General features: G+C 39.7%; 1 protein-coding gene across 1 annotated transcript in view; it reads left to right on the plus strand.

Annotated features, from left to right (window-relative positions):
- The window catches only part of fto (FTO alpha-ketoglutarate dependent dioxygenase), a 395093-nt gene that overhangs the window by 89888 nt on the left and 278338 nt on the right, over positions 1-26867 (plus strand). The window contains 2 exon segments of the mRNA XM_034186276.1: positions 12746-12823; positions 15381-16416. Coding sequence (XP_034042167.1) covers positions 12746-12823; positions 15381-16416 — 1114 coding nt within the window.

Consider the following 26867-nt stretch of genomic DNA (forward strand, 5'->3'; position numbering starts at 1 on the left):
AAATGAACTCTAAGACATTCAGTGACTTGGAAATGTTCATGTATCCATTTCCAGACCTGTCTACAGAAAATTGGCTGTAAAAGTGATGATTTAGTTGTGTTATACTTAAGGGTATGTATACTTATGTATGCAGTTGTTTTGACTTTTATATTATTATTTCACTTATGTCACATTGAAGACAGTAGTTTACATTGTGATTTTAAAGGGCACCATTCTGCAGATTTTAATATAAAGGAACCTGAATTTTCTTTCTGTTTCTTTTATTTATTTATTTATTTATTTATTTAAATTTGATGCCATTCCAAAATTTAAACATGTGCTGAAGGGAGCACAAATATTTTGGACAGCATTGTAGAAAAACCAAACAAAACCTAATCTTGGGTTCATATGATTTTCTGAATTTCTCACAGGCTCCATTGACCAGACTGCTGCAGAGTTGGTAGTTCTGTGGTGTAGTTGTTGAATTATGAACTTATCGTTTGATTCCAGGTGTGTCCGCTTGTCCACGGACAAGACATTTCACTGTGTTGTCCGAGTCCACCCAGTTGCAAATGGGTACTGGCTCGGGATGCTCCGATTAGGTTTTATGCTGCCGATTTTGATACCGATCAGCCTTGAGTGCTGATCACCGATACTGATCACATTTGGCTGTAAATTTTTCGATTTGGTTATGATGAGTGCTACTGGATACATAAAATCACCTTAATTTAGACAAAACATATTATAGTTATGTAATTCTTCATGGAAAAACATACAAAAAACCTTGTAGCTACAATGTGGTAACTATTCAGTCAGAAGGACAACTGAAAAACACCTAAATTTACCCGCTATCAGTAACACAGTTTTTAACAGATTGAAAACATTAAGGCTCTCAAAAAGTGCAGAAAGTCAAATCAATTTTTAAGGCACCATATCTCACAACATTGCATAAATCAAATAACGTCAAGTAAAAAGGGGTGTATTCAAAGTCAAATGCAAATTGCATTCAAATAAACTTCAAAAATACCTCAGCATGGCTTCTGTTTTGTGCATGAGCAAACTCTGTTATGCATTGTCAACAACCCCCCCCTCCCAAAAAAAAAAAAGTGCTTTTCTTTCTTTATGTCCTGATAGCACGTAGCGGGGCTTCAGGTGAGAGCATTCGGCGGAACCCGGTGTCCTGAGAAAGGCTGGTCATCTAACCCGATGAATGCAACAATTTTTCCAGATATTTGCTTAGCCTTGTGACCGTTACGCGCACGTGAGTGTTGGTAAGCGTGGGCTGTGCTAGCTACTGTTTGACCATTGCTGCTGCAGCTGTTTTCTTTTCATTGTCTGCCGTGAGCCTCGAAAAATCACCATACTCTGACAATTGTTTGTTCTTTATTGTCTGATTAAATTAGTTGTATTGAAGCATTTTATCATGCTTCCCCCACGAGGATGCAAACATTCCATCACTCTCACAGACCGTATAAAAGTTCCATGCGGCAGACATGTTTTTGGGATTTGCTGCTGTGCGCCTGCGCAACACTGCACGCAGGGCCTTCTTCTTCTTCTTCTACGTTTATTGCCAGTTTGCAAACCAACATGGTGAATTACTGCCATCAACTGTTTGAAAGTATGAGCTACAGGTGATCTTTTTTGTGATCGGCAATGAAACGCATTGATCGGCAGACACCGATCACATGCTTTTTCATGGAAATCGGCAATAATGTTCGGTGGCCAATTGATCGGAGCAGCACTAGTGCTGGCCTTGGCTGGTGCGCTGTAAAAAAAAATTCCCTTGCTTTTACGGAAAAATTCTGGCAGCTGTGGTTACCAGGATAATTTTGTAAAAATTACAGAGAATATGTAAATGGTTTTACATAAAACGTAAATTTTATAGTGTAAACCTGTTGTAATTTTATTGTCTATTTAGAACATAAAATCTCTGCAAACTGGTCACCTTATGTTTAATTACCCTCAAAATGTAGTTTAAACAGACACATCACCTCTTTTATCAAACCTTTAATTAGCAGTATTTTACTGTATTTGTGAAAATTATCATCTGTAAAATCTCACTGTATTGGACAGTTGTTTGGTATTATGGTTTTTCTGTGTTTAAACTACAATCATTTGTAAAATACACAATGGTATATGATTATTTGAACATATTTGTACTGTTAAATTAACACTTCACTTTGGTTAAACATTTTACACATTATTTCTGTAAATTAAACACTACTCCATTGTTTTTCTTTCTACAATTTCTTTATGTTGTCATTTCACAGAATTTCACCGTTAATTTAACAGAATTTTTTTTTTTTTTTACAGTGTGAATAACCTGTAATAGATTAGTGTTCTAGTAAAGCACTAACCCAGTGTGCCCTGCTTGGATTTGAAAGGACTTATCTTGTAATTAATTTATTTTACTTATTGACCGAGTGGTGCATACCCTCATGTCACTTCTCATATCTCCAGTATTTCATGTTGTATCTCTACACATGCATATGCATGTCACATAACGTACGATTTGGTTCCATTTTGTCAGTCACGTCTCACATCAGCAGCTCATGGGGCTGCAGTTGTTCAAGTCCATGTCTCACATACACTCAAGTCAGTAAATGTTCTTACGCTTGGTCTGGATAGCTGTATATAAGGATGCAGTGAAGGGTTTCTAATTTACGGCCTCCATAAGGCTTCTTCATTGTAACGTGTGCATCTACAGTATGGAAGTGAGTACACGTTGTGCCGTCTCCTGTGTCCTGTGCAACTTCACGCTGGCTCTTCAAATTCATCCATCCGGTGCAAAATTAACCACAGTACAAGCATCTTTGATGTACATGGGTAGTCTGACTGGTTGTGTTGGAGTTTTACAGGCGACTTGTCAGAAATGTTGATTCAGTGTCATCTTTGCAGAGGCGGTCCAGTTCAGAAAAAGGCGTCAAACAAGCACTGATGGTTTTCTGTCTAAATAGAAGGCTCTGTTGCACGCTGTCTCTCATCAGACCAACTGCTCTTCTGCACAAGAATTGTGTAACATCTAAATTATTATCTGCCTCTTTGAACCACTGGTATGAGATGTGCTGTCTCCTTGGGCAGAAGGACTGTTAACCACTAGTCTCACAGTGTTACAGCATAAACTCAGTTTTTGCAACCCTGTATGTACAGTATAAGGACATCTTTGTTGTTTCATTTCAGCTTCATTGTGGTGGTAAAATCAGAGGTGGGCAGAGCTAATTTAAAAGTAAGCATTAGCCACTAATCTGCTAAATAAAAAGTTAACTACGATGGCATTTAGCTGAAGCTACCGGTAACCACAAATTTTATTAAATGAATTTCTCTTTGGGTTGGTTTGACTATAAAACCCAGAAATACAGATCTAAAGAGCTGAAATTGTAATGTGTTGCATAAACACTGAGGTTTCCGAAAACATTTAGTGTGCCAAGATCAGATGATGATGATCAAGATGTACATAAATAATTTAATGAACAAATTAATTTAAACAGTAGTTCACGTCCAACATACAGTTTATTCACCGGACAGAAGCTATTAATCAAATAGGAAATATTAAGAAGTAAAAATACACATGGAAAATAAAGATAAAGATAATTTTAATAGTAAATTTAATAATTTTATTAAAATAATTTTAATAATCTAGTTATTGAGTTTAATCTGGTTTGGTCTTCTGCTCCTTGATGTTTCGCTGGTTGGATTAGTGAATAAGCTCCACCAGGAACAAATGTATGATTTAAGGGTTTATAAATGCTTTAAAATTTAGTGGAAGTTAATTATTCTGATAATGGTTTTCAAGGTTAGCTGAGAAGCTAATCCCTGAACAAAAACAGTTAGCTTCATCAATTAGCTGTTAGCTGGTTCGCTGGGCACCACTGGGCAAAATTACCAAATTTGGGTCACTGTCTAAATACATATGGACCCAATTTTACAACACAATTGTCAAAGGTGGCGAGAACACCCAGAGACTTGATTTTTTTTTTTAACAATGCTGAAATGGGATGAAGCTTGTAAAAATGCAAACTTGTCGTTTAAGTCACAAAGCTATTTAACATCAAGAGCTGTGTGAGCAAAGACGGTAAGATAGAATACATTTTTTTCTTTTAACAAAGCATGACTGACAAAAAAGTATGCATTGAAAAGGCTGTTATTGTTATACGAGGAGACAGTTGCTTTTATTAATCCGTCTTCAGAGCTTACTCTGCTTTGTAGTTTTTATCTGCACTTCATGATGCATCAGCCAAATAAAGACAAGACTATATGTATGTCATCCTCCAGCAGTCGTACCATATATGTTTCACCGAACCCTCCAGGGCAGACGGAACATAGTCTGGAAGAACTTTTTTTTATCCTCGCAGCAGAAGTTATCAGGCTGTTTTGAGTTATTGATACTAAGTGCTGGACATTAATCTACTCTGCAAAGAAGGCTTTGAAGAAAGTGTCTGTTGAAGTGTCACAGATGGGGAAAGAAACTAAATTAATAAATATATAGGACACGGTTTGATATCGCTTACAGTCCGAGATCAAAGCAAACCAATTGAGTTCTATTCTACCTAATGTGTTTTTCTGTGATAAACAGTCCAGCCGAGGGAATAATCCCATCAAGGAAAAGAGAGATTAAAAAGAAGAAAAAAATGAAAACATCAGATATATCACTCTGCAGATGGTTGGCACGGTTACCGTGAAGCATATGCATTATTATGGAATTAATAGTCACGTTTCTTGGGTCTGAGTGGAAATCCAGGCCTTTTTTCCTACCTTATGGTTTTGTGTCTCCAGAATCAGGTGCAAACAGAGACAGAAAGACTGGCACAGTGGGTCTCTGATGTAGTGAGAGTCCATCTGCTTCAGACGGCTCTGGTAGCTCTCTTTTTTTCCTGTGGAATTTCTGAGGAGCTTGATGCATTTGACATGTGTGTGACAGGCCTGGTTTGTGTGCGATTGGGGTTGAGGCATTGCGCTTGCAACACCAGCTGTGCGTGTTTCAGATGACCACGTGTGTCTTTGTGTCTGTGGCAGTCTTACACGTACACACAGTGGAAAGGCGCACTCTCATGCCTCACCGTGCAGCATCGGACCGTCTGTTGTGTATAAAAGCGCATGTGCACGTGTGCGCACATAACCAAGAGAGGCATGGCAAGATACGCATCTGTACAGTCGCCCAGATGCATGCAGACACAAACAACACCAGCCCAGAGCCTCGCCTTGATATCTTGAGCTTCTGTCACAAGCTGGAATTTGACACAACCTTATATGTGTCAGGTTGTCATTTTCTTCCAGCAGCTTTTTGAATGCAGTCTGGCCATGAATAGTGCATGCTGTTTTGTTTTTAAGATTCTAACTGTCTGTACGTCAGGTTTTGTGTTTGTTTCAGAATAACTTGGAAGGCCTGTACGCTTGTGTGCATCCTTTAAGAACTTTCAGCAGGTGTTGTGTTGTTTAGTCTAAGGTAAAGATTCATCCCTTAAGGCAAATTCACCAAGATGCTTCAGATGTGATGGCCTCCCATCTCTTCGGCTTGCATTATTGGGATCTGTTTTTCTGTTTTCCCTCTGTTTTTAATACACATGCTATCAGCACTTGCTGCCTTTACGATTCCGTGTCCTTTTGAGTCAGGGCCAGTGGGATAGAAGTTGGACTACAAATGTCACCCTGGGTTAGATTCCTGGTCACATTACCTGTCTGTGCCCTTGCACGAGACATTTCATCTGCATCGTTCCAGGTCAAGTCAAGTCTGGGAGCATGTGCTGGTGCTGTGCTTTGCCATGTCCACAACACCACAGAACCGCATCAACCCAAGGAAACAACTGGTCCACATCTGTAAAGTAGCCATCTATCTGCCAGGCCCCTTGGCCTTCTCCAGCTACTGTGGTCATCAACACCCAGGCATCTGCGGCCTATATCATGTACAGAGAAACAGGCCACCTGGCCAAAATGTCAAAGCTGATGCTCCCTTACATTGCAAGTGATACTCCTCATCTTAGTCTCTCTTAGTAACTGCTTGTTTAATACAAAGTCTTTCCAATTCTAGTTCCAGTTATCCCAGTTCACCCAGTTCTAAATGGGCACTGGCCTTGGCTGGAGAACTAACTTGCGATGGATGGACGTCCAACCGAGGTAGTGAGAAACTCTCATCCACTTTATGCTAGAGAAGTCTGGGAATTAACACCTGCACCAGTTGGTCTCAGGACCTGTAAAAGACACTCGTAGGCACTCGTATTTTTATCTCTACACTTTAACAGGACATTTTATTTCATTCTAAGAGTCAGAACACATTTTAGCAATCAGTTCACATATCTAGCTAGCTGCTAGCAGACCAGGTAGCTCAGTGGACTAGATTTGGGCTACCAATATGTAAGCCTGGGTTTGATTCTGTAGTGTGCCACATGGTATCTCATGTACAAGGTTTGTCAATAAAGTAACGGTCCTTTTTATTTTTTTCAAAAACTATATGGATTTCATTCATATGTTTTTACATCAGACATGCTTGAACGCTCGTGCGCATGCGTGAGTTTTTCCACGCCTGTCGGTGATGTCATTCGCCTCTGAGCACGCCTTGTGAAGGAGTGGTCCCGCCCCCTCATCGGATTTTCATTGTCTGGAAATGGCGTAAATGAGTCAACACCCCCGAGTCACACTAACTGTCAGAATGCTCGTAGCACGGGCCGGGGTGGAGGATTAGCAGCAATCTTCCATTCCAGCTTATTAATTAATCAAAAACCCAGACAGAGCTTTAATTCATTTGAAAGCTTGTCTCTTAGTCTTGTCCATCCAAATTGGAAGTCCCAAAAACCAGTTTTATTTATTATCTATCGTCCACCTGGTCGTTACTGTGAGTTTCTCTGTGAATTTTCAGACCTTTTGTCTGACTTAGTGCTTAGCTCAGATAAGATAATTATAGTGGGCGATTTTAACATCCACACAGATGCTGAGAATGACAGCCTCAACACTGCATTTAATCTATTATTAGACTATTGGCTTTGCTCAAAAAGTAAATGAGTCCACCCACCACTTTAATCATATCTTAGATCTTGTTCTGACTTATGGTATGGAAATAGAAGACTTAACAGTATTCCCTGAAAACTCCCTTCTGTCTGATCATTTCTTAATAACATTTACATTTACTCTGATGGACTACCCAGCAGTGGGGAATAAGTTTCATTACACTAGAAGTCTTTCAGAAAGCGCTGTAACTAGGTTTAAGGATATGATTCCTTCTTTATGTTCTCTAATGCCATATACCAACACAGTGCAGAGTAGCTACCTAAACTCTGTAAGGGAGATAGAGTATCTCGTCAATAGTTTTACATCCTCATTGAAGACAACTTTGGATGCTGTAGCTCCTCTGAAAAAGAGAGCTTTAAATCAGAAGTGTCTGACTCCGTGGTATAACTCACAAACTCGTAGCTTAAAGCAGATAACCCGTAAGTTGGAGAGGAAATGGCGTCTCACTAATTTAGAAGATCTTCACTTAGCCTGGAAAAAGAGTCTGTTGCGCTATAAAAAAAAGCCCTCCGTAAAGCTAGGACATCTTTCTACTCTTCACTAATTGAAGAAAATAAGAACAACCCCAGGTTTCTTTTCAGCACTGTAGCCAGGCTGACAAAGAGTCAGAGCTCTATTGAGCTGAATATTCCATTAACTTTAACTAGTAATGACTTCATGACTTTCTTTGCTAACAAAATTTTAACTATTAGAGAAAAAATTACTCATAACCATCCCAAAGACGTATTGTTATCTTTGGCTGCTTTCAGTGATGCCGGTATTTGGTTAGACTCTTTCTCTCCGATTGTTCTGTCTGAGTTATTTTCATTAGTTACTTCATCCAAACCATCAACATGTTTATTAGACCCCATTCCTACCAGGCTGCTCAAGGAAGCCCTACCATTATTTAATGCTTCGATCTTAATATGATCAATCTATCTTTGTTAGTTGGCTATGTACCACAGGCTTTTAAGGTGGCAGTAATTAAACCATTACTTAAAAAGCCATCACTTGACCCAGCTATCTTAGCAAATTATAGGCCAATCTCCAACCTTCCTTTTCTCTCAAAAATTCTTGAAAGGGTAGTTGTAAAACAGCTAACTGATCATCTGCAGAGGAATGGTCTATTTGAAGAGTTTCAGTCAGGTTTTAGAATTCATCATAGTACAGAAACAGCATTAGTGAAGGTTACAAATGATCTTCTTATGGCCTCGGACAGTGGACTCATCTCTGTGCTTGTTCTGTTAGACCTCAGTGCTGCTTTTGATACTGTTGACCATAAAATTTTATTACAGAGATTAGAGCATGCCATAGGTATTAAAGGCACTGCGCTGAGGTGGTTTGAATCATATTTGTTTAATAGATTACAATTTGTTCATGTAAATGGGGAATCTTCTTCACAGACTAAAGTTAATTATGGAGTTCCACAAGGTTCTGTGCTAGGACCAATTTTATTCACTTTATACATGCTTCCCTTAGGCAGTATTATTAGACGGTATTGCTTAAATTTTCATTGTTACGCAGATGATACCCAGCTTTATCTATCCATGAAGCCAGAGGACACACACCAATTAGCTAAACGGCAGGATTGTCTTACAGACATAAAGACATGGATGACCTCTAATTTCCTGCTTTTAAACTCAGATAAATCTGAAGTTATTGTACTTGGCCCCCACAAATCTTAGAAACATGGTGTCTAACCAGATCCTTACTCTGGATGGCATTACCCTGACCTCTAGTAATACTGTGAGAAATCTTGGAGTCATTTTTGATCAGGATATGTCATTCAAAGCGCATATTAAACAAATATGTAGGACTGCTTTTTTGCATTTACGCAATATCTCTAAAATCAGAAAGGTCTTGTCTCAGAGTGATGCTGAAAAACTAATTCATGCATTTATTTCCTCTAGGCTGGACTATTGTAATTCATTATTATCAGGTTGTCCTAAAAGTTCCCTAAAAAGCCTTCAGTTAATTCAAAATGCTGCAGCTAGAGTACTGACAGGGACTAGAAGGAGAGAGCATATCTCACCCATATTGGCCTCTCTTCATTGGCTTCCTGTTAATTCTAGAATAGAATTTAAAATTCTTCTTCTTACTTATAAGGTCTTGAATAATCAGGTCCCATCTTATCTTAGGGACCTCGTAGTACCATATCACCCCAATAGAGCGCTTCGCTCTCAGACTGCAGGCTTACTTGTAGTTCCTAGGGTTTGTAAGAGTAGAATGGGAGGCAGAGCCTTCAGCTTTCAGGCTCCTCTCCTGTGGAACCAGCTCCCAATTCAGATCAGGGAGACAGACACCCTCTCTACTTTTAAGATTAGGCTTAAAACTTTCCTTTTTGCTAAAGCTTATAGTTAGGGCTGGATCAGGTGACCCTAAACCATCCCTTAGTTATGCTGCTATAGACGTAGACTGCTGGGGGGTTCCCATGATGCACTGTTTCTTTCTCTTTTTGCTCTGTATGCACCACTCTGCATTTAATCATTAGTGATCGATCTCTGCTCCCCTCCACAGCATGTCTTTTTCCTGGTTCTCTCCCTCAGCCCCAACCAGTCCCAGCAGAAGACTGCCCCTCCCTGAGCCTGGTTCTGCTGGAGGTTTCTTCCTGTTAAAAGGGAGTTTTTCCTTCCCACTGTAGCCAAGTGCTTGCTCACAGGGGGTCGTTTTGACCGTTGGGGTTTTACATAATTATTGTATGGCCTTGCCTTACAATATAAAGCGCCTTGGGGCAACTGTTTGTTGTGATTTGGCGCTATATAAAAAAATTGATTGATTGATTGATTGACTGTTACTTTATTGACAGACCTCGTATTACTATAGCAGAAGATGTGTTGTAAAAGTCTTGGAAAAATATGCAGGTTTTGATCTCCTTAAACTGATGCATAGGCCATTTATGCAAAACTTTTAAACGTCTGAGATGGCTGCAGCATGCCACTGACACCTTTCTTTTTTCTACTACTGGGACACTATGCAGTGACCGTGACGTATAATGTGTCCCCGCAGGTACCCACAAAAAGAACATCAACCGTACATGTGCATTCACACAAGCTCATACACGGGGAAGATACGGCATGGTGGGGTAACAGTTGTGAAATTTATTTGGGCATATAGTTTTTATGTCACTTTCTATTGGATTTACGAGGTTAAGAGTGGAATCCAGCCTAATAAAAGGCACTTTGATCCTCCCACCAGGTTGACATTTTTATTGAAGGAGTTCTGGCACAGGGCATCTTTTATAAGGTTGTGAGGAACCCCCTCGACAGCCTTCACAAAATCATAAAAAAGTGAGTCGCCTATGAAAATTACTATGGTTGCCAGGTTCCTGTGATATCTCAGCCTGGTTTGAACGCGTTTATTGGTTTCAGTTCAATTATTAAGAGAATTAAAGTGCTAAACCAAAATACCTTTTTCCAGAATGATTCAATTTTTAAGATTTGATTTAGCTTTGATTGTCGGTATAGTCCATGGCAGGTTGTTATTGAACGGACTCTTTCTATTAAAGTGGGTTCGGGGCTCTTTGTTCAGTGAGGATATGCAGTGCACAGTGGTTGGAAGTTCATTCAGGCCAGCAAATGTTACATTTCTACAGGGAAAAGGCAGTTTTGTGCAGAATGTTTGTGTTTTGGAATGAAGTGTTATAAAGTACAGGAGAAGCAATGTGACATAGATTACATGGGATAATGCATAGATTTAATAATACACAGTGCTTTTATTGTACGTAGTGAGAGCCATGTTTATGTCCTGTTCTCAATTTCATAGATGTGCATCCTGGAAATTCACAATCCAGCATGACGAGATCTTGGAAACCCATGCATATGATCCAGCATGCAGCTTGATGATATAACACACCTGATGGTGTTCCATATGACTGGTGTAGAAACAACCATTGTGTAACTTTAGCACGACCGTGACACTTCCGGAATTTCTCTCAGTGGTGTCATGGAATGTACGTCAACATTAGGAGCACCATCGAAATGCAGTGGATTACCAAAGAATGTCAACGCAAGCAATTAGTGCAGCAGATAACAGAATATTTACAGGAAAACTTTTCAAATGTGAAACAAGCACCAAATTTGGCACAAATACTCCCTAGACATTACTCTTTTGAAAAAAACGATTGGCCACTTTAATTTTCAATTGGCAGCCAGGTAAGGGGTCAATTGAAGAATTACACAGGGGTCAAAATTAAAAGATCCTCCAATCATATTGAAAACTATACCTGTATATATATATATATATATATATATATATATATATATATATATATATATAAACCTGTTAAGGTTTCTGTAGCCACAGTTATTTCAGCCTGTTCACACCCCAGGCAGCTCAAAGTTTGCATGCAAACTGCTTATTTACTGCCATTGGCGGTTCACACACTGAGATTGCAAAATGTCATACACATTAAGACTCACAGAATTTCACAATTTTGACCCTTTCTGAGGGTCAAATACCTCAAATTTGACACACAGAACAAATGGTACTTACTGGATCATGCAGCAAAGTGATAGCAAATATCTCCATGTACATTTGACAGAATGAGCCTTTTTTTTTTTTAGCAGATTTGAACCCAAACTGTTCAGCATGCCAGCAACCATTATGGGAAAACCCCCTCATTGTTATGACATGAATGCAAACCTAGTGTCACATGGTTTTGTTTACATTCTTTTGCCAAAAAGAATTACAGAGAAACCACATGGATCTGACAGACAACAACAACAAAGCAGATACCATTTCACTTTTGAGCTTCAAAGGAAGAAAAGAAAAAAGAAACAACACAGGAAACTGCCTATAAGTGGGGAGGGGGAGGGAAAGTCCAGGATTACTATGTCTAATAGATTATACTGAGGTACGTTCTTTGATTTTCTATCCTTAACTGAAATGTCTTTATTGCATGCCACTGCTTTGACTTTGGGAAAATGCATAAAAATGGACCAGTGGCATGGTACTTCACTTCAAAACTTCAGCAATAAACTCACTTAACCATGCTACACTCTTCCCCGTTTGTGTGTGTGTTTTTTTTTATTATGATTCCATCCCATGTTAATTTATTGGCTGTTTATTGATGCAGACAAAAGATATGATCAGTAATTGAGTGGTTGTGACTTTGCAGTTATGACTGATGAAGTTCTATTATTATATAAGTATTATGATTTCCTTTGAAAAGTGTTCCAGTATAAAAAATGTGTACAGGTTTTACATATTGCATCCCAACATAATCCAAATATTTTTTCTAGTCCATTTGTGATGTAATTTGTAACCAATGCTACATGTTACATGTGCTTTAACAAATATTTTTTGTTTACTTTATTTCAAGTAAACGTACATTAATAAGAAATTCAAAGGAAGTTCTTTGGAGTGCTAAAAGGAGGAAAATGTTATCAGCTGAAGAAAAGGAAGATGAAGGAATGAAAGGGAAAGAATGAAAAAGTCATTCAAACACTGGTGAATAAAAAGAAGAGCTCCTGCAGGATAAACGAGAAAGAGCATCCAAGCTGAGTAAAGAAAGTGCCAGACCAAGAGCTACTGACATCCTTTATGTGAAAGACAATATAACAAAAAATATTGCATATGAAGAAGCTTTAACATATTAGTTCTCTTTCTCTTTTTAAGAGTTATGGTCAGTAGTAGCATTTACAGTCACATACCAATGGGTAGTCAGCACAGTAGTTATACTGGAATTATTTCTCTCACACATGCCACCTCTGCACCTAAAGAATACCAAAATGCAGTATGGCTTCCTTATGCTATTGTTATCACTATGCTCTTTTGTTTTGTTCCATAGAGGCGAAGGCTACTGCAGGAGTTGGGAGACCAGAAGATCCCTTTTCTGGGACCTTCAGACAGGGGCTTTCAGCAACTGGTAAGTCAGTCACACTTCCAAAAGTAGTCATGCTGGTGATGCCTGACATGTTTTTAAACCTTATAAAACAAAACAAACAAACAAAAATCTTCACATAACCTATTGCTGCTGTTCTATTTAGATTATATACAGTGGTATGTAAAAGTTTGGGCACCCATGATGATTTCCATGATTTTCCTTTATAAATCATTGGTTGTTTGGATCAGCAATTTCAGTTAAATATATCATATAGCAGACAAACACAGTGAGATTTGAGAAGTGAAATGTAGTTTATAGGATTTACAGAAAGTATACAATAATTCTTTGAACAAAATTAGGCAGGTGCATAAATTAGGGCACCCCAACAGAAAAAATACATCAATATTTAGTAGATCCTCCTTTTGCAGAAATAACAGCCTCTAAATGCTTCCAATGAGAGTCTACATTCTGGTTGAAGGTATTGTGGACCATTCTTCTTTACAAAACATCTCCGGTTCAGTCAGGATTGTTGGTTTCCGAGCATGGACAGCTCGCTTAAAATCACACCACAGATTTTCAATAATATTCCAGTCTGGGGACTGAGATGGCCTTCCAGAATGTTGTACTTGTTCCTCTGCATGAATGCCTTAGTAGATTTTTGAACTGATTCTTGAACATTGTTCTCAAGAATCTGCTGATATTAACTGGAATCCATGTTCCCCTCAACTTTAACAAGATTCCCAGTACCTGCACTGGCCACACAGCCCCACAGCATGATGGAACCACTTCCAAATTTTACTGTAGATAGCAAGTTTTTTTCTTGGAATGCAGTGTTCTTTTTCTGCCATGCATACCGCCCCTTGTTATGTCCAAATAACTCAGTTTTAGTTTCATCAGTCCACAGCACCTTATTCCAAAATGAAGCTGACTTGTTCAAATGTGCTTTAGCATACCTCAAGTGACTCTGTTTGTGGCATGTATGCAGAAAAGGCTTCCTCTGCATTACAGCATCATACAGCATCTCCTTGTGTAAAGTGCACTATATAGTTGAATGATGCACAGAGACACTATCTGCAGCAAGATCATGTTGTATGTCTTTGGAGCAGGTCTGTGGGTTGACTGTGACTGTTCTCACCATCATTCCCTTCAGCTTATCTGAGATTTTTCTTGGCCTGCCACTTTGGGCCTTAACTAGTACTGTGCCTGCGGTCTTCCATTTCCTCACTATGTTCCTCACAGTGGAAACTGACAGCTGAAATCTCTGAGATAGCTTTTTGTATCCTTCCCCTAAACCATGAAGTTGATCAATCATTGTTTTCAGGTCATTTGAGACTTGTTTAGAGGCTTCCATGTTGCCACTCATTAGAAGAGATGCAAAGAGGAGAAACATTTGCAAATGGCCACCTTAAATACCCTTTGTCATGATTTGATTCACCTGTATAAGGAAGTCAAGGGTCAGTGAGCTTACCAAACCAATTTTGTGTTCCAATAATTAGTGCTAAATGTATTCAAATCAAGTCAAGGGTGCCCAAATTTATGCACCTGCCTAATTTTGTTTAAATAATTATTACGCACTTTCTGTAAATACTAGAAACTTCATTTCACTTCTCAAATATCAGTGTGTTCTTCTGCTATATACTTATTTACTGCTGATATATTTAACTGAAATTGATGATCCAAACAACCAATGATTTATAAATGAAAATCATGGAAATCATCAGGGGTGACCAAACATTTACATACCACTGTATAATATATTAGCATAGATGGGCAACTCCAAACAAAAGCCAGAGCCAGCACAATGTTAAAGAATTTTGTCTTTTTGGGAGGTAGCTTCTTTCTTTCTTTCTTTTTCTTTCTTTCTGGTCATGAATGGATTTTAAAGAACTTTGAGAAAATGCTTTGAATATGGCAAAAATAGAACAGAATAGAATAGAATAGAATGCCATTCATTGCCACTGCAACAATGCAACGAAAGTTAAAATGCAGAAACATGACTGGATTTTGGACCGACTCAAAATAAAGGGTTTAGTGATTAAAAAAATTTGAACAAAAAGTTGTGGATTGTATGTGTGTGTATATATATATATATATATATATATATATATATATATATATATATATATATATATATATATATATATATATATATATATATATATATATATATATATTGCTTTTGAAGTAAATGATATCCAAATCTTAGTGGTGGTCTTGTGGTTTTAGAAGATTTTATTGCAAGCTATGCAAACCAGCTAGCTTTCCCTCGTTGTTACAGTGATTCACAAAGCCAGCTAATTTTATGGATTGCTATTTGGCTATTTTTAAAACAAGAATGTTGAAATGATTTGTCAGGAAATTATGCATTCAACTATGCTGTTCATTGCGTAACTGATGCCCAGTTACAGATTACTAAAGTTATGGAATATCTTGAGGTAGTCACTGCATGTACAATATATGTGATTGTTTTGCAAATTGAAACTGTTGTGATAAAAGCTTCACTGTAAAATATTTGTTTTGTGTCAGTGAATATGCATCATATATTTTTTGCTCAAATGCTGTCAGAACCTTTTTGATACTAATGCCTTTTGTTTCTTAGTGGGACACTAGTTATTCTGGACTGGTTTTGAGGAGATCTTGCTCTGTGCCGGCTGAGCTCCATGGCCGGGTGCAGGCAGCTCTGCTCACTTTGAGGAGAAAAGGCTGCCTCCTGAAGGACTTGGTTCGTGTCCGTGACAGAGATGTATTCACTGCTGTGTCACGGGCTCTGCTGGGTGAACCTGGTCACACCTATCGCTACCTGGACACCCGTCTATTTGCTATCCCCTGGCACAGAGAGGACAGCGAGGTCAAAGCTCAAAACTGTTGCAACCCTGATCTGAGGGCTGCTTGCAAGGCTTTGTGGGAGCTCAACAACTTCTTCTGCTCAGACGTAAGTCAGCTGAAGGAAGGAGACAGACTGACACAATGCGCAAAGGTGAGGGAGGCAGAGACTAAACAGACTGAGGAAGGGGACACAGAGTCTAAGCACAGTGAAGAGTCCAAGAATAGTGAAGGAGGGGACTCGGAGCCCAGGCAAAGTGAAGAGGGTGACACAGAGTCCAAGCACAGTGAGGAGTGGGACATTGAGTCAAAGCATAGTGAAGAAGGCTGCTCTACGTCTAAACAAGAAGGGGAATGGGAGACTCAGTCCCGACACAGCAGTGAAGAAGCAGAGTCATCCCAGGGAAAACCAAGTGACATCGGAATTGCTGAAGGGCCAGAACACAGTGAAGGTAAATGCCCAGGCTGGACACCTAAGCCCTTTAGTGAGGCAGAAACCGAGTCGGTGGGACTTGGACTCCAGGAGAAACCTGTTTCCCAACTCAAGATTAGCTTGTCAGATTACCACATTGAGGATAAAGAACTTCCAAGTGGGCAGAGTTGCTCCCAACCCAGTCCTCCTCAGATATGTACCGGCCCATTTAAGTTCAGCGTCACCTTACTCAATTATATGGACCCAGCAGCTATGAGCCAGCTCAAAGAGGAGCCATATTACGGCATGGGGAAAATGGCTGTTGCATGGCACCATGATGAGAATCTGATCAGTCACTCACCAGTGGCTGTTTACAACTATAGCTGTCATGATGACAAAGGTACGTGTCAAAGTGCAAACAACTCACATCATATTTGTACTCAGTGGATAAAATTGTTGGCATTCATATATTTAATATTATTAGTAAAGTATTGTTTTATCTCATACTTAAATCCAACGTAAAATGTGTTTAATGTACTTATTTTCATTTTGTTTTTGATTAAGTTCTGCACTGCAGCTCTACAGTAGTAGTAGTCCTGTAATGAACCACCATCCTGAAAGCTGAGCAGAAATTTTGTCAGGTACCCGTCATTGTGGTTTGCCATTTTCAAACACTCAAAAACAGAAATGTAAATACAAATGATTATTTTTATGTATTTGCTCGAGAATCCTCATCCCCACATCATCCTCTCTTCATTTGTCCAGTTATGGATTGATACACATATGTATCACTCCGGCCACCATTCATGTTGTTTCAGATATTGGCAGATGTCTAGGGTTTGTCTCCCATTACCGATTTTTGACCCCAGTTTTTGGTATGGGACCAAGAATTTGTAAATGGTCCAATGTATGAAATCCCCTTAATATTTATTCATGAAAAAAAATCATCCTTTTTAACCGTAATATCCCATGAAGTTATTTCAGTTGCTTTATGGTGGATTGGCTGCAGTTAACCTTGTGTATTATATCTGTATAGCAGCAGTGTAGCAGCTGTAGACTTGGCCTCCAGTGAGGAAAACCATCAGATCTATCGATGAGATAATGTCAGGGCATTATCAAATGTCATCACCAGTTTGCTGCTGACAGGCTTATCACTGACTACATGTGGGGAGATCACAGACATTTAGATCTGAGCTTTTAACACACACTCAATGGCAGAGTCGAACAAACAGGTCTTATCACACACGCCACATCTCATCTAAATTATTTCCCCTAGAAATGATCAATGTGCAATTATCTGATATGGAATAATGAGCCCTCCTTTGATAAGTGGTCTGAGACTGTACTGTATGGATAATACGTTGTCTCCTAATTATGGAATGTGGGCGTTTTTGAGAGCTGATAACAGCTGCTGATTTAGCTGATATAACATTGCTGTGAGATGAGATGTTTGCCATGTTTAGGATTTGCAAAATATGTATAGAGAGAGTACAATCCTGTTAAATTTTGAATTTAACATCAATCAATCAATCAATTTTTTTTATATAGCGCCAAATCACAACAAACAGTTGCCCCAAGGCGCTTTATATTGTAAGGCAAGGCCATACAATAATTATGTAAAACCCCAACGGTCAAAACGACCCCCTGTGAGCAAGCACTTGGCTACAGTGGGAAGGAAAAACTCCCTTTTAACAGGAAGAAACCTCCAGCAGAACCAGGCTCAGGGAGGGGCAGTCTTCTGCTGGGACTGGTTGGGGCTGAGGGAGAGAACCAGGAAAAAGACATGCTGTGGAGGGGAGCAGAGATCGATCACTAATGATTAAATGCAGAGTGGTGCATACAGAGCAAAAAGAAAAAGAAACAGTGCATCATGGGAACCCCCCAGCAGTCTACGTCTATAGCAGCATAACTAAGGGATGGTTCAGGGTCACCTGATCCAGCCCTAACTATAAGCTTTAGCAAAAAGGAAAGTTTTAAGCCTAATCTTAAAAGTAGAGAGGGTGTCTGTCTCCCTGATCTGAATTGGGAGCTGGTTCCACAGGAGAGGAGCCTGAAAGCTGAAGGCTCTGCCTCCCATTCTACTCTTACAAACCCTAGGAACTACAAGTAAGCCTGCAGTCTGAGAGCGAAGCGCTCTATTGGGGTAATATGGTACTACGAGGTCCCTAAGATAAGATGGGACCTGATTATTCAAAACCTTATAAGTAAGAAGAAGAATTTTAAATTCTATTCTAGAATTAACAGGAAGCCAATGAAGAGAGGCCAATATGGGTGAGATATGCTCTCTCCTTCTAGTCCCCGTCAGTACTCTAGCTGCAGCATTTTGAATTAACTGAAGGCTTTTTAGGGAACTTTTAGGACAACCTGATAATAATGAATTACAATAGTCCAGCCTAGAGGAAATAAATGCATGAATTAGTTTTTCAGCATCACTCTGAGACAAGACCTTTCTGATTTTAGAGATATTGCGTAAATGCAAAAAAGCAGTCCTACATATTTGTTTAATATGCACTTTGAATGACATATCCTGATCAAAAATGACTCCAAGATTTCTCACAGTATTACTAGAGGTCAGGGTAATGCCATCCAGAGTAAGGATCTGGTTAGACACCATGTTTCTAAGATTTGTGGGGCCAAGTACAATAACTTCAGTTTTATCTGAGTTTAAAAGCAGGAAATTAGAGGTCATCCATGTCTTTATGTCTGTAAGACAATCCTGCAGTTTAGCTAATTGGTGTGTGTCCTCTGGCTTCATGGATAGATAAAGCTGGGTATCATCTGCGTAACAATGAAAATTTAAGCAATACCGTCTAATAATACTGCCTAAGGGAAGCATGTATAAAGTGAATAAAATTGGTCCTAGCACAGAACCTTGTGGAACTCCATAATTAACTTTAGTCTGTGAAGAAGATTCCCCATTTACATGAACAAATTGTAATCTATTAGACAAATATGATTCAAACCACCGCAGCGCAGTGCCTTTAATACCTATGGCATGCTCTAATCTCTGTAATAAAATTTTATGGTCAACAGTATCAAAAGCAGCACTGAGATCTAACAGAACAAGCACAGAGATGAGTCCACTGTCCGAGGCCATAAGAAGATCATTTATAACCTTCACTAATGCTGTTTCTGTACTATGATGAATTCTAAAACCTGACTGAAACTCTTCAAATAGACCATTCCTCTGCAGATGATCAGTTAGCTGTTTTACAACTACCCTTTCAAGAATTTTTGAGAGAAAAGGAAGGTTGGAGATTGGCCTATAATTAGCTAAGATAGCTGGGTCAAGTGATGGCTTTTTAAGTAATGGTTTAATTACTGCCACCTTAAAAGCCTGTGGTACATAGCCAACTAACAAAGATAGATTGATCATATTTAAGATCGAAGCATTAAATAATGGTAGGGCTTCCTTGAGCAGCCTGGTAGGAATGGGGTCTAATAAACATGTTGATGGTTTGGATGAAGTAACTAATGAGAATAACTCAGACAGAACAATCGGAGAGAAAGAGTCTAACCAAATACCGGCATCACTGAAAGCAGCCAAAGATAACGATACGTCTTTGGGATGGTTATGAGTAATTTTTTCTCTAATAGTTAAAATTTTGTTAGCAAAGAAAGTCATGAAGTCATTACTAGTTAAAGTTAATGGAATACTCAGCTCAATAGAGCTCTGACTCTTTGTCAGCCTGGCTACAGTGCTGAAAAGAAACCTGGGGTTGTTCTTATTTTCTTCAATTAGTGATGAGTAGAAAGATGTCCTAGCTTTACGAAGGGCTTTTTTATAGAGCAACAGACTCTTTTTCCAGGCTAAGTGAAGATCTTCTAAATTAGTGAGACGCCATTTCCTCTCCAACTTACGGGTTATCTGCTTTAAGCTACGAGTTTGTGAGTTATACCACGGAGTCAGACACTTCTGATTTAAAGCTCTCTTTTTCAGAGGAGCTACAGCATCCAAAGTTGTCTTCAATGAGGATGTAAAACTATTGACGAGATACTCTATCTCCCTTACAGAGTTTAGGTAGCTACTCTGCACTGTGTTGGTATATGGCATTAGAGAACATAAAGAAGGAATCATATCCTTAAACCTAGTTACAGCGCTTTCTGAGAGACTTCTAGTGTAATGAAACTTATTCCCCACTGCTGGGTAGTCCATCAGAGTAAATGTAAATGTTATTAAGAAATGATCAGACAGAAGGGAGTTATCAGGGAATACTGTTAAGTCTTCTATTTCCATACCATAAGTCAGAACAAGATCTAAGATATGATTAAAGTGGTGGGTGGACTCATTTACTTTTTGAGCAAAGCCAATAGAGTCTAATAATAGATTAAATGCAGTGTTGAGGCTGTCATTCTCAGCATCTGTGTGGATGTTAAAATCGCCCACTATAATTATCTTATCTGAGCTAAGCACTAAGTCAGACAAAAGGTCTGAAAATTCACAGAGAAACTCACAGTAACGACCAGGTGGACGATAGATAATAACAAATAAAACTGGTTTTTGGGACTTCCAATTTGGATGGACAAGACTAAGAGACAAGCTTTCAAATGAATTAAAGCTCTGTCTGGGTTTTGGATTAATTAATAAGCTGGAATGGAAGATTGCTGCTAATCCTCCACCCCGGCCCGTGCTACGAGCATTCTGACAGTTAGTGTGACTCGGGGGTGTTGACTCATTTAAACTAACATATTCATCCTGCTGTAACCAGGTTTCTGTTAGGCAGAATAAATCAATATGTTGATCAATTATTATATCATTTACCAACAGGGACTTAGAAGAGAGAGACCTAATGTTTAATAGACCACATTTAACTGTTTTAGTCTGTGGTGCAGTTGAAGGTGCTATATTATTTTTTCTTTTTGAATTTTTATGCTTAAATAGATTTTTGCTGGTTATTGGTAGTCTGGGAGCAGGCACCGTCTCTACGGGGATGGGGTAATGAGGGGATGGCAGGGGGAGAGAAGCTGCAGAGAGGTGTGTAAGACTACAACTCTGCTTCCTGGTCCCAACCCTGGATAGTCACGGTTTGGAGGATTTAAGAAAATTGGCCAGATTTCTAGAAATGAGAGCTGCTCCATCCAAAGTGGGATGGCTGCCGTCTCTCCTAACAAGACCAGGTTTTCCCCAGAAGCTTTGCCAATTATCTATGAAGCCCACCTCATTTTTTGGACACCACTCAGACAGCCAGCAATTCAAGGAGAACATGCGGCTAAACATGTCACTCCCGGTCTGATTGGGGAGGGGCCCAGAGAAAACTACAGAGTCCGACATTGTTTTTGCAAAGTTACACACCGATTTAATGTTAATTTTAGTGACCTCCGATTGGCGTAACCGGGTGTCATTACTGCCGACGTGAATTACAATCTTACCAAATTTACGCTTAGCCTTAGCCAGCAGTTTCAAATTTCCTTCAATGTCGCCTGCTCTGGCCCCCGGAAGACAATTGACTATGGTTGCTGGTGTCGCTAACTTCACATTTCTCAAAACAGAGTCGCCAATAACCAGAGTTTGATCCTCGGCGGGTGTATCGTCGAGTGGGGAAAAACGGTTAAAGATGTGAACGGGTTGGCGGTGTACACGGGGCTTCTGTTTAGGGCTACGCTTCCTCCTCACAGTCACCCAGTCGGCCTGCTTTCCCGGCTGCTCGGGATCTGCCAGGGGGGAACTAACGGCGGCTAAGCTACCTTGGTCCGCACCGACTACAGGGGCCTTGCTAGCTGTAGAATTTTCCACGGTGCGGAGCCGAGTCTCCAATTCGCCCAGCCTGGCCTCCAAAGCTACGAATAAGCTACACTTATTACAAGTACCATTACTGCTAAAGGAGGCCGAGGAATAACTAAACATTTCACACCCAGAGCAGAAAAGTGCGGGAGAGACAGGAGAAGCCGCCATGCTAAATCGGCTAAGAGCTAGTAGCTACGCTAAGCTAGCGGATTCCTAAAAACACGCAAAGCGAATAATGTGTAAATAATTTAGAGGTGATTCAGCAGAAGGAGTGCTTTAGTTAAGGCACGTAAAGATTACACTGGGAAACAAATCGTAATCTAGATAACTAGATCAATCTAACTGCGCAGATCAAACAGCTAACAGATACAGAAAAACACCGCTGTGCTCCGGAACAAGAAGTGATACAATACCGCAGTGAGAGCCGACCACCAGTAGAGTCAAGTAAAAAAGTAAAAAAAAAAAAAAAAATAAAAAGGTAAAAAAGTAAAAAAGTCTTGAAAAAGACTATTAGTTCAAAGTCCAAAGCAGCAGGTAGCAGTCTCTGTGTAAACAGTCCCAACAGAGAGCCAAAATTAACAGATACAGCAAAACACCGCTGTGCTCCGGAACAGGAAGTGATACAATCATTATCAATAGTGATAATGACATGAGAATGGTCCTTGTAAATGGTGCTTACATGTTTTAATTCCAAACAAAGGTTCAGTTTTCACAGTTAAATGATTAACACACCATTGTTTGTGTAGTAAAAATACTCCTAATTGATCATCTTACCGGACTCACCATTGATAGACTCTTCTTTCTGTATTATATACTGAGCAAATCTTGCAAGCCATACCAATATGGTGGTATCTTGAGTAAGCCATGGTCTATGTTTATTGTGGATAGTAATTCCATAAAGATGTTTTGACAACTTACAACAGCTCTTGCTGTATTTTTGTGCAAAGAAAACACTTGTTTGATCTTAATAATATGTAGAAGATACTGAACCAGTTCTCTTGTGTTTGTGAATTGCTCATTGGCCACTCCTTTGATGGACAGGCTCCATATTAAGTACTGGTTTGTGTGATTATAGCTTAAATTCCAGCAATTTTATGGCCATTGTCATGTTCTTTGGTTAAATGTCACTGCATAAGGTTGCACTAGCACCCCATGTCTGTGTAGGCACTATTTTAAGAGGTGTGGTTAATACAATAATACAGGCTACACAAATGACCACCCATGTGTCTCCAGACCATTATGTTAACCTCCTGCACAACAACATGACTTCCATCCTGCTACTTTCAACAGAATCAACCTGCGGTGGGCTGGTTGGTAAAACTGAAATGCATTATGTTTGTGAAGATGAAAACTGGCTCTACAAAAAATTACATGTTAAAAAATAAGCTTTGCATTTGGAACTAACCCAGGGAAGGTGGCACATTGGTTATTATGGCTGCTCCCCTACCAGAAGGTCCCAAGTTTAAGGCCACCTGTACCTCAATCATGGGACTGTGTCTCCTTGTACCTCTGGAGTTCTATCACAAAAGGGTGTCCGGCATAAAGCTTGTGTCGAATTAACAAGTGGATTCCTACTGGATCTGCTGTGGTGATCCCGAGCAAAAACAGATGTCAGAAGCGATGCCTGGCCTTGTACAGCCACTCTGGGCTTTTCATTACAACTTCCAAATTTTGGGAAAAGAAATAAACATGGTTTCTAGATTGTAACCATGGCAGTAACTGCATGTACTTCAGTAAATGTACAGTATTATCTGAACAAAGATGTGGAAGTTGTACACTGTTTTCTTCTGTATCTTGACGTTATAATTTTGCTTTTCTATTGGGTGACTTTTACCAATTGCTTTGACATCCCAACACACTTTATGACTGGTATTTCTTCATTTGGGCTTTTTAAGCAGAACCACCTGTTCGAGAGGCCTGTGTTGATGATTTATTTTAGGCAGTTTCAACTCTGACCCTGTGAACACGGGCTTCAAACGCTAACGCACAACACTTTGGTGTGCTTAGCAGCTGTGTCGTTTGTACTGCTGAGTGACCCCACAGCTACAGACTTGAGAAAGAAAAGTCCAGTCAGAGCTGTGTAGATCCATCCCAAACACATATTAGCTATTCCCAAATGTACTGTTCACTTTGACAGGATGTCTCTGAGGGCTCCCAGGACCAAGCTAATGAAGTTGTTATCATGAGGAATGTGACACTTTTACAATCCATTCATTTTTCTTACATTATTCTTGAAAATAAGGGACTTGTTTCATTCATAAAAGAATTTGGACCCAGCATATTTCATATCTTGGAGATTTAACACTATTTTTCTGAGACACCTCATTTGAGAACCACTGTTTTCTCGAAGCAGCCTGTCCTTGTATTGTTTTTTTTTCTCTAATCTTCAACTTGAGCAGTGTTCGAACTTGTGTTTTTATTTTTCCCAGTGCATTGATACAAAGGAATCTGCAACAACTGAGTGTTTTCCAGCATGGATGATGATCTTCCACCATTCCTGAGGCCTTGGGGAGTGCTGTCATTAGCTGGCTCTCAGAGCACAATGGCTGGAAATTAAGTTACTATTTATTTGTGCTGAGCAAAGGAAAAGGCAGCTGTGGGGGAGAGAGGCCCAGAAAGACTTTAGTATTGATTTTGCTGAAGGGTGTTGGCCAGCCAAGCCAAATCTTGTATTCTTAGTGTGCCATGTAAGGATGGACAGAGAGATAATAACAAGGGAGGTGGTTAGAGTGGATGACTTCAGTAACCGGGCAATCATCAGATATGTGCTGTAAAATAACACACTCGATAAACAGCATCAAGGGCTTTTAAACAAGTATTTCCTCTTACTCAGCACTATAATACTGTAAGGATTCACTGCAGCTAATATGGTTACAAAAAAGCACATCTTTTTTGCTCTTGTCTTTGGTAATGCTTTCCAGAGGCAAAGACATGAATTTTACGATTAAGACAGGAGTTTTTTTTTTTTATCTGAGCAAGCCTGTATGAAGATTGACAAACAAGGTCCAAAAAGCCTTGGGTGTGTTTGCAAAGAAAATTATCTGAATCAAGTTCAACACAAGCCTTGATGCCAAAAACAAAACAAACTGATACACACCTGTCCAGGCTATACATTACACCGGAGCTGCTGTCAGAAGTGTTGGGGGTCAGGGAGTTCTGATATTTTTGTTTGTCATCAGATCAAAATGTTTTGACTTTGTCTTTAAACAGTTCAAATATCTTGTCAGCTGAAGTGTGCTGTGGGCATGACAATATATCTGACTTAAAGTATATGCTTTTGGTACTCTCCTCCCCCCACCCCAACCACAGGAAAGATGAGGGTATTGTTTAGTTTTGAGGATCAGTCATACAACTAAAAAGCCAATTAAAAAAAACAAACCAAAACACAATGTAGAGTATTACAACTGGGTGTCCACACTTCACCTGGCTGCAGCAGATAGATAGCTGCTTTCAAGAGGTGAGGATGGACTGTTATCTGCTTGGGTCATTGCATCCAGGACCTGGGACAGCTCTGTGGTCTGGTGGATGTGACAGTGTGTGACATGACTGCATGCTCCCAGACTTGGCTTGACTTGGGCATTCAGTGCCTTAGTCATTCTTGAACGTTAGAAATATTCTTAACTATTTTTTTCTCTTGACATTGAAGGCCATTTTCAGCATTCTTCCACAAGGTTCTACCTCTGTAGAGAGATAAATACAGTTATATGCAAACGTTTTGGCACCCCTGATGATTTACATGATTTTCCTTCATAAATCATTGGTTGTTTGAATCAGCAATTTCAGTTAAATGTATCATATAGCAGAGTAGAGAAGCTTGAATCTTCGACTGGACTGGGTTGCTTGACGCGAGGAGGTTTAGCTTCAAATCGCAGAAGCTTTATCAGCTAAAATTCTTGCTCTGGTTGTCTGACGTCTGTCTTGACTCTTGTAGAGAAGAATAACAGAAGACACAAAGGCTTGAGTATTAAACCTAACCAGACCCCTTCTACCAAGAGGCAGACTGCTATTGGCTAGTGACTAAACAATGTTCTAATTAGCACCTATTGTGCTCTAGTAGCACCCTCCTAATGACAGGGTAGCTGTCCCTCCTAACGATGGGACTGATGCCTCTCCTGACGACGTGAATGACTCATTACCATGAACAAAAGACTGAATGGTAATGAGTCATTCACGTCATCAGGAGAGCTGTCAGGAGAGGCGTCAGTCCCATCATTCATCCCATTCGTTCCCAATTTTTTCTTGCTTGATGTACAACTTCAGTTGTTCAACAGTCCGGGGTCTCCGTTGTATTTTGCACTTCATAATGCGCCACACATTTTCAATGGGTGACAGGTCTGGACTGCAGGCAGGCCAGTCTAGTACCTGCACTCTTTTACTATGAAACCATGCTGTTGTAACACGTGCAGAATGTGGCTTGGAATTGTCTTGCGGAAATAAGCAGGGATGTCCCTCAAAAACACGTTGCTTGGATGGCACCATGTGTTGCTCCAAAACCTGGATGTACCTTTCAGCATTGATGGTGCATCACAGATGTGTAAGTTGCCCATGCCATGGGCACTAACACACCCCCATACCATCACAGATGCTGACTTTTGAACTTTGCGCTGGTAACAATCTGGATGGTCTTTTACCTCTTTTGTCGTCCATGATTTCCAAAAACAATTAGAAATGTGGACTCATCAGACCACAGCACACCTTTCCACTTTGTGTCTGTCCATTTCAAATGAGCTTAGGCCCAGAGAAGGTGGCGGTGTTTCTGGATGTTGTTGATGTATGGCTTTTGCTTTGCATGGTAGAGTTTTAACTTGCACTTGTAGATGTAGTGACGAACTTTGTTAACTGACAATGGTTTTCTGAAGTGTTCCTGAGCCCACACAGTAAGATCCTTTACACAATGATGTCGGTTGTTAATGCAGTGACGCTTGAGTGATCAAAGGTCATTCAGTGTTGGTTTTCGGCCTTGCCGCTTACATGTAGAAAGTTCTCCAGATTCTCTGAATCTTCTGATTATATTATGGACTGTAGATGATGGAATCCCTAAATTCCTTGCAATTGAATGTTGAGAAACATTGTTCTTAAACTGTTGGACTATTTTTTCACGCAGTTGTTCACAAAGTGGTGATCCT

The sequence above is a fragment of the Thalassophryne amazonica genome, chromosome 2 (genome assembly GCF_902500255.1).
Source record: "Thalassophryne amazonica chromosome 2, fThaAma1.1, whole genome shotgun sequence".
Lineage (NCBI taxonomy): Eukaryota > Metazoa > Chordata > Actinopteri > Batrachoidiformes > Batrachoididae > Thalassophryne > Thalassophryne amazonica.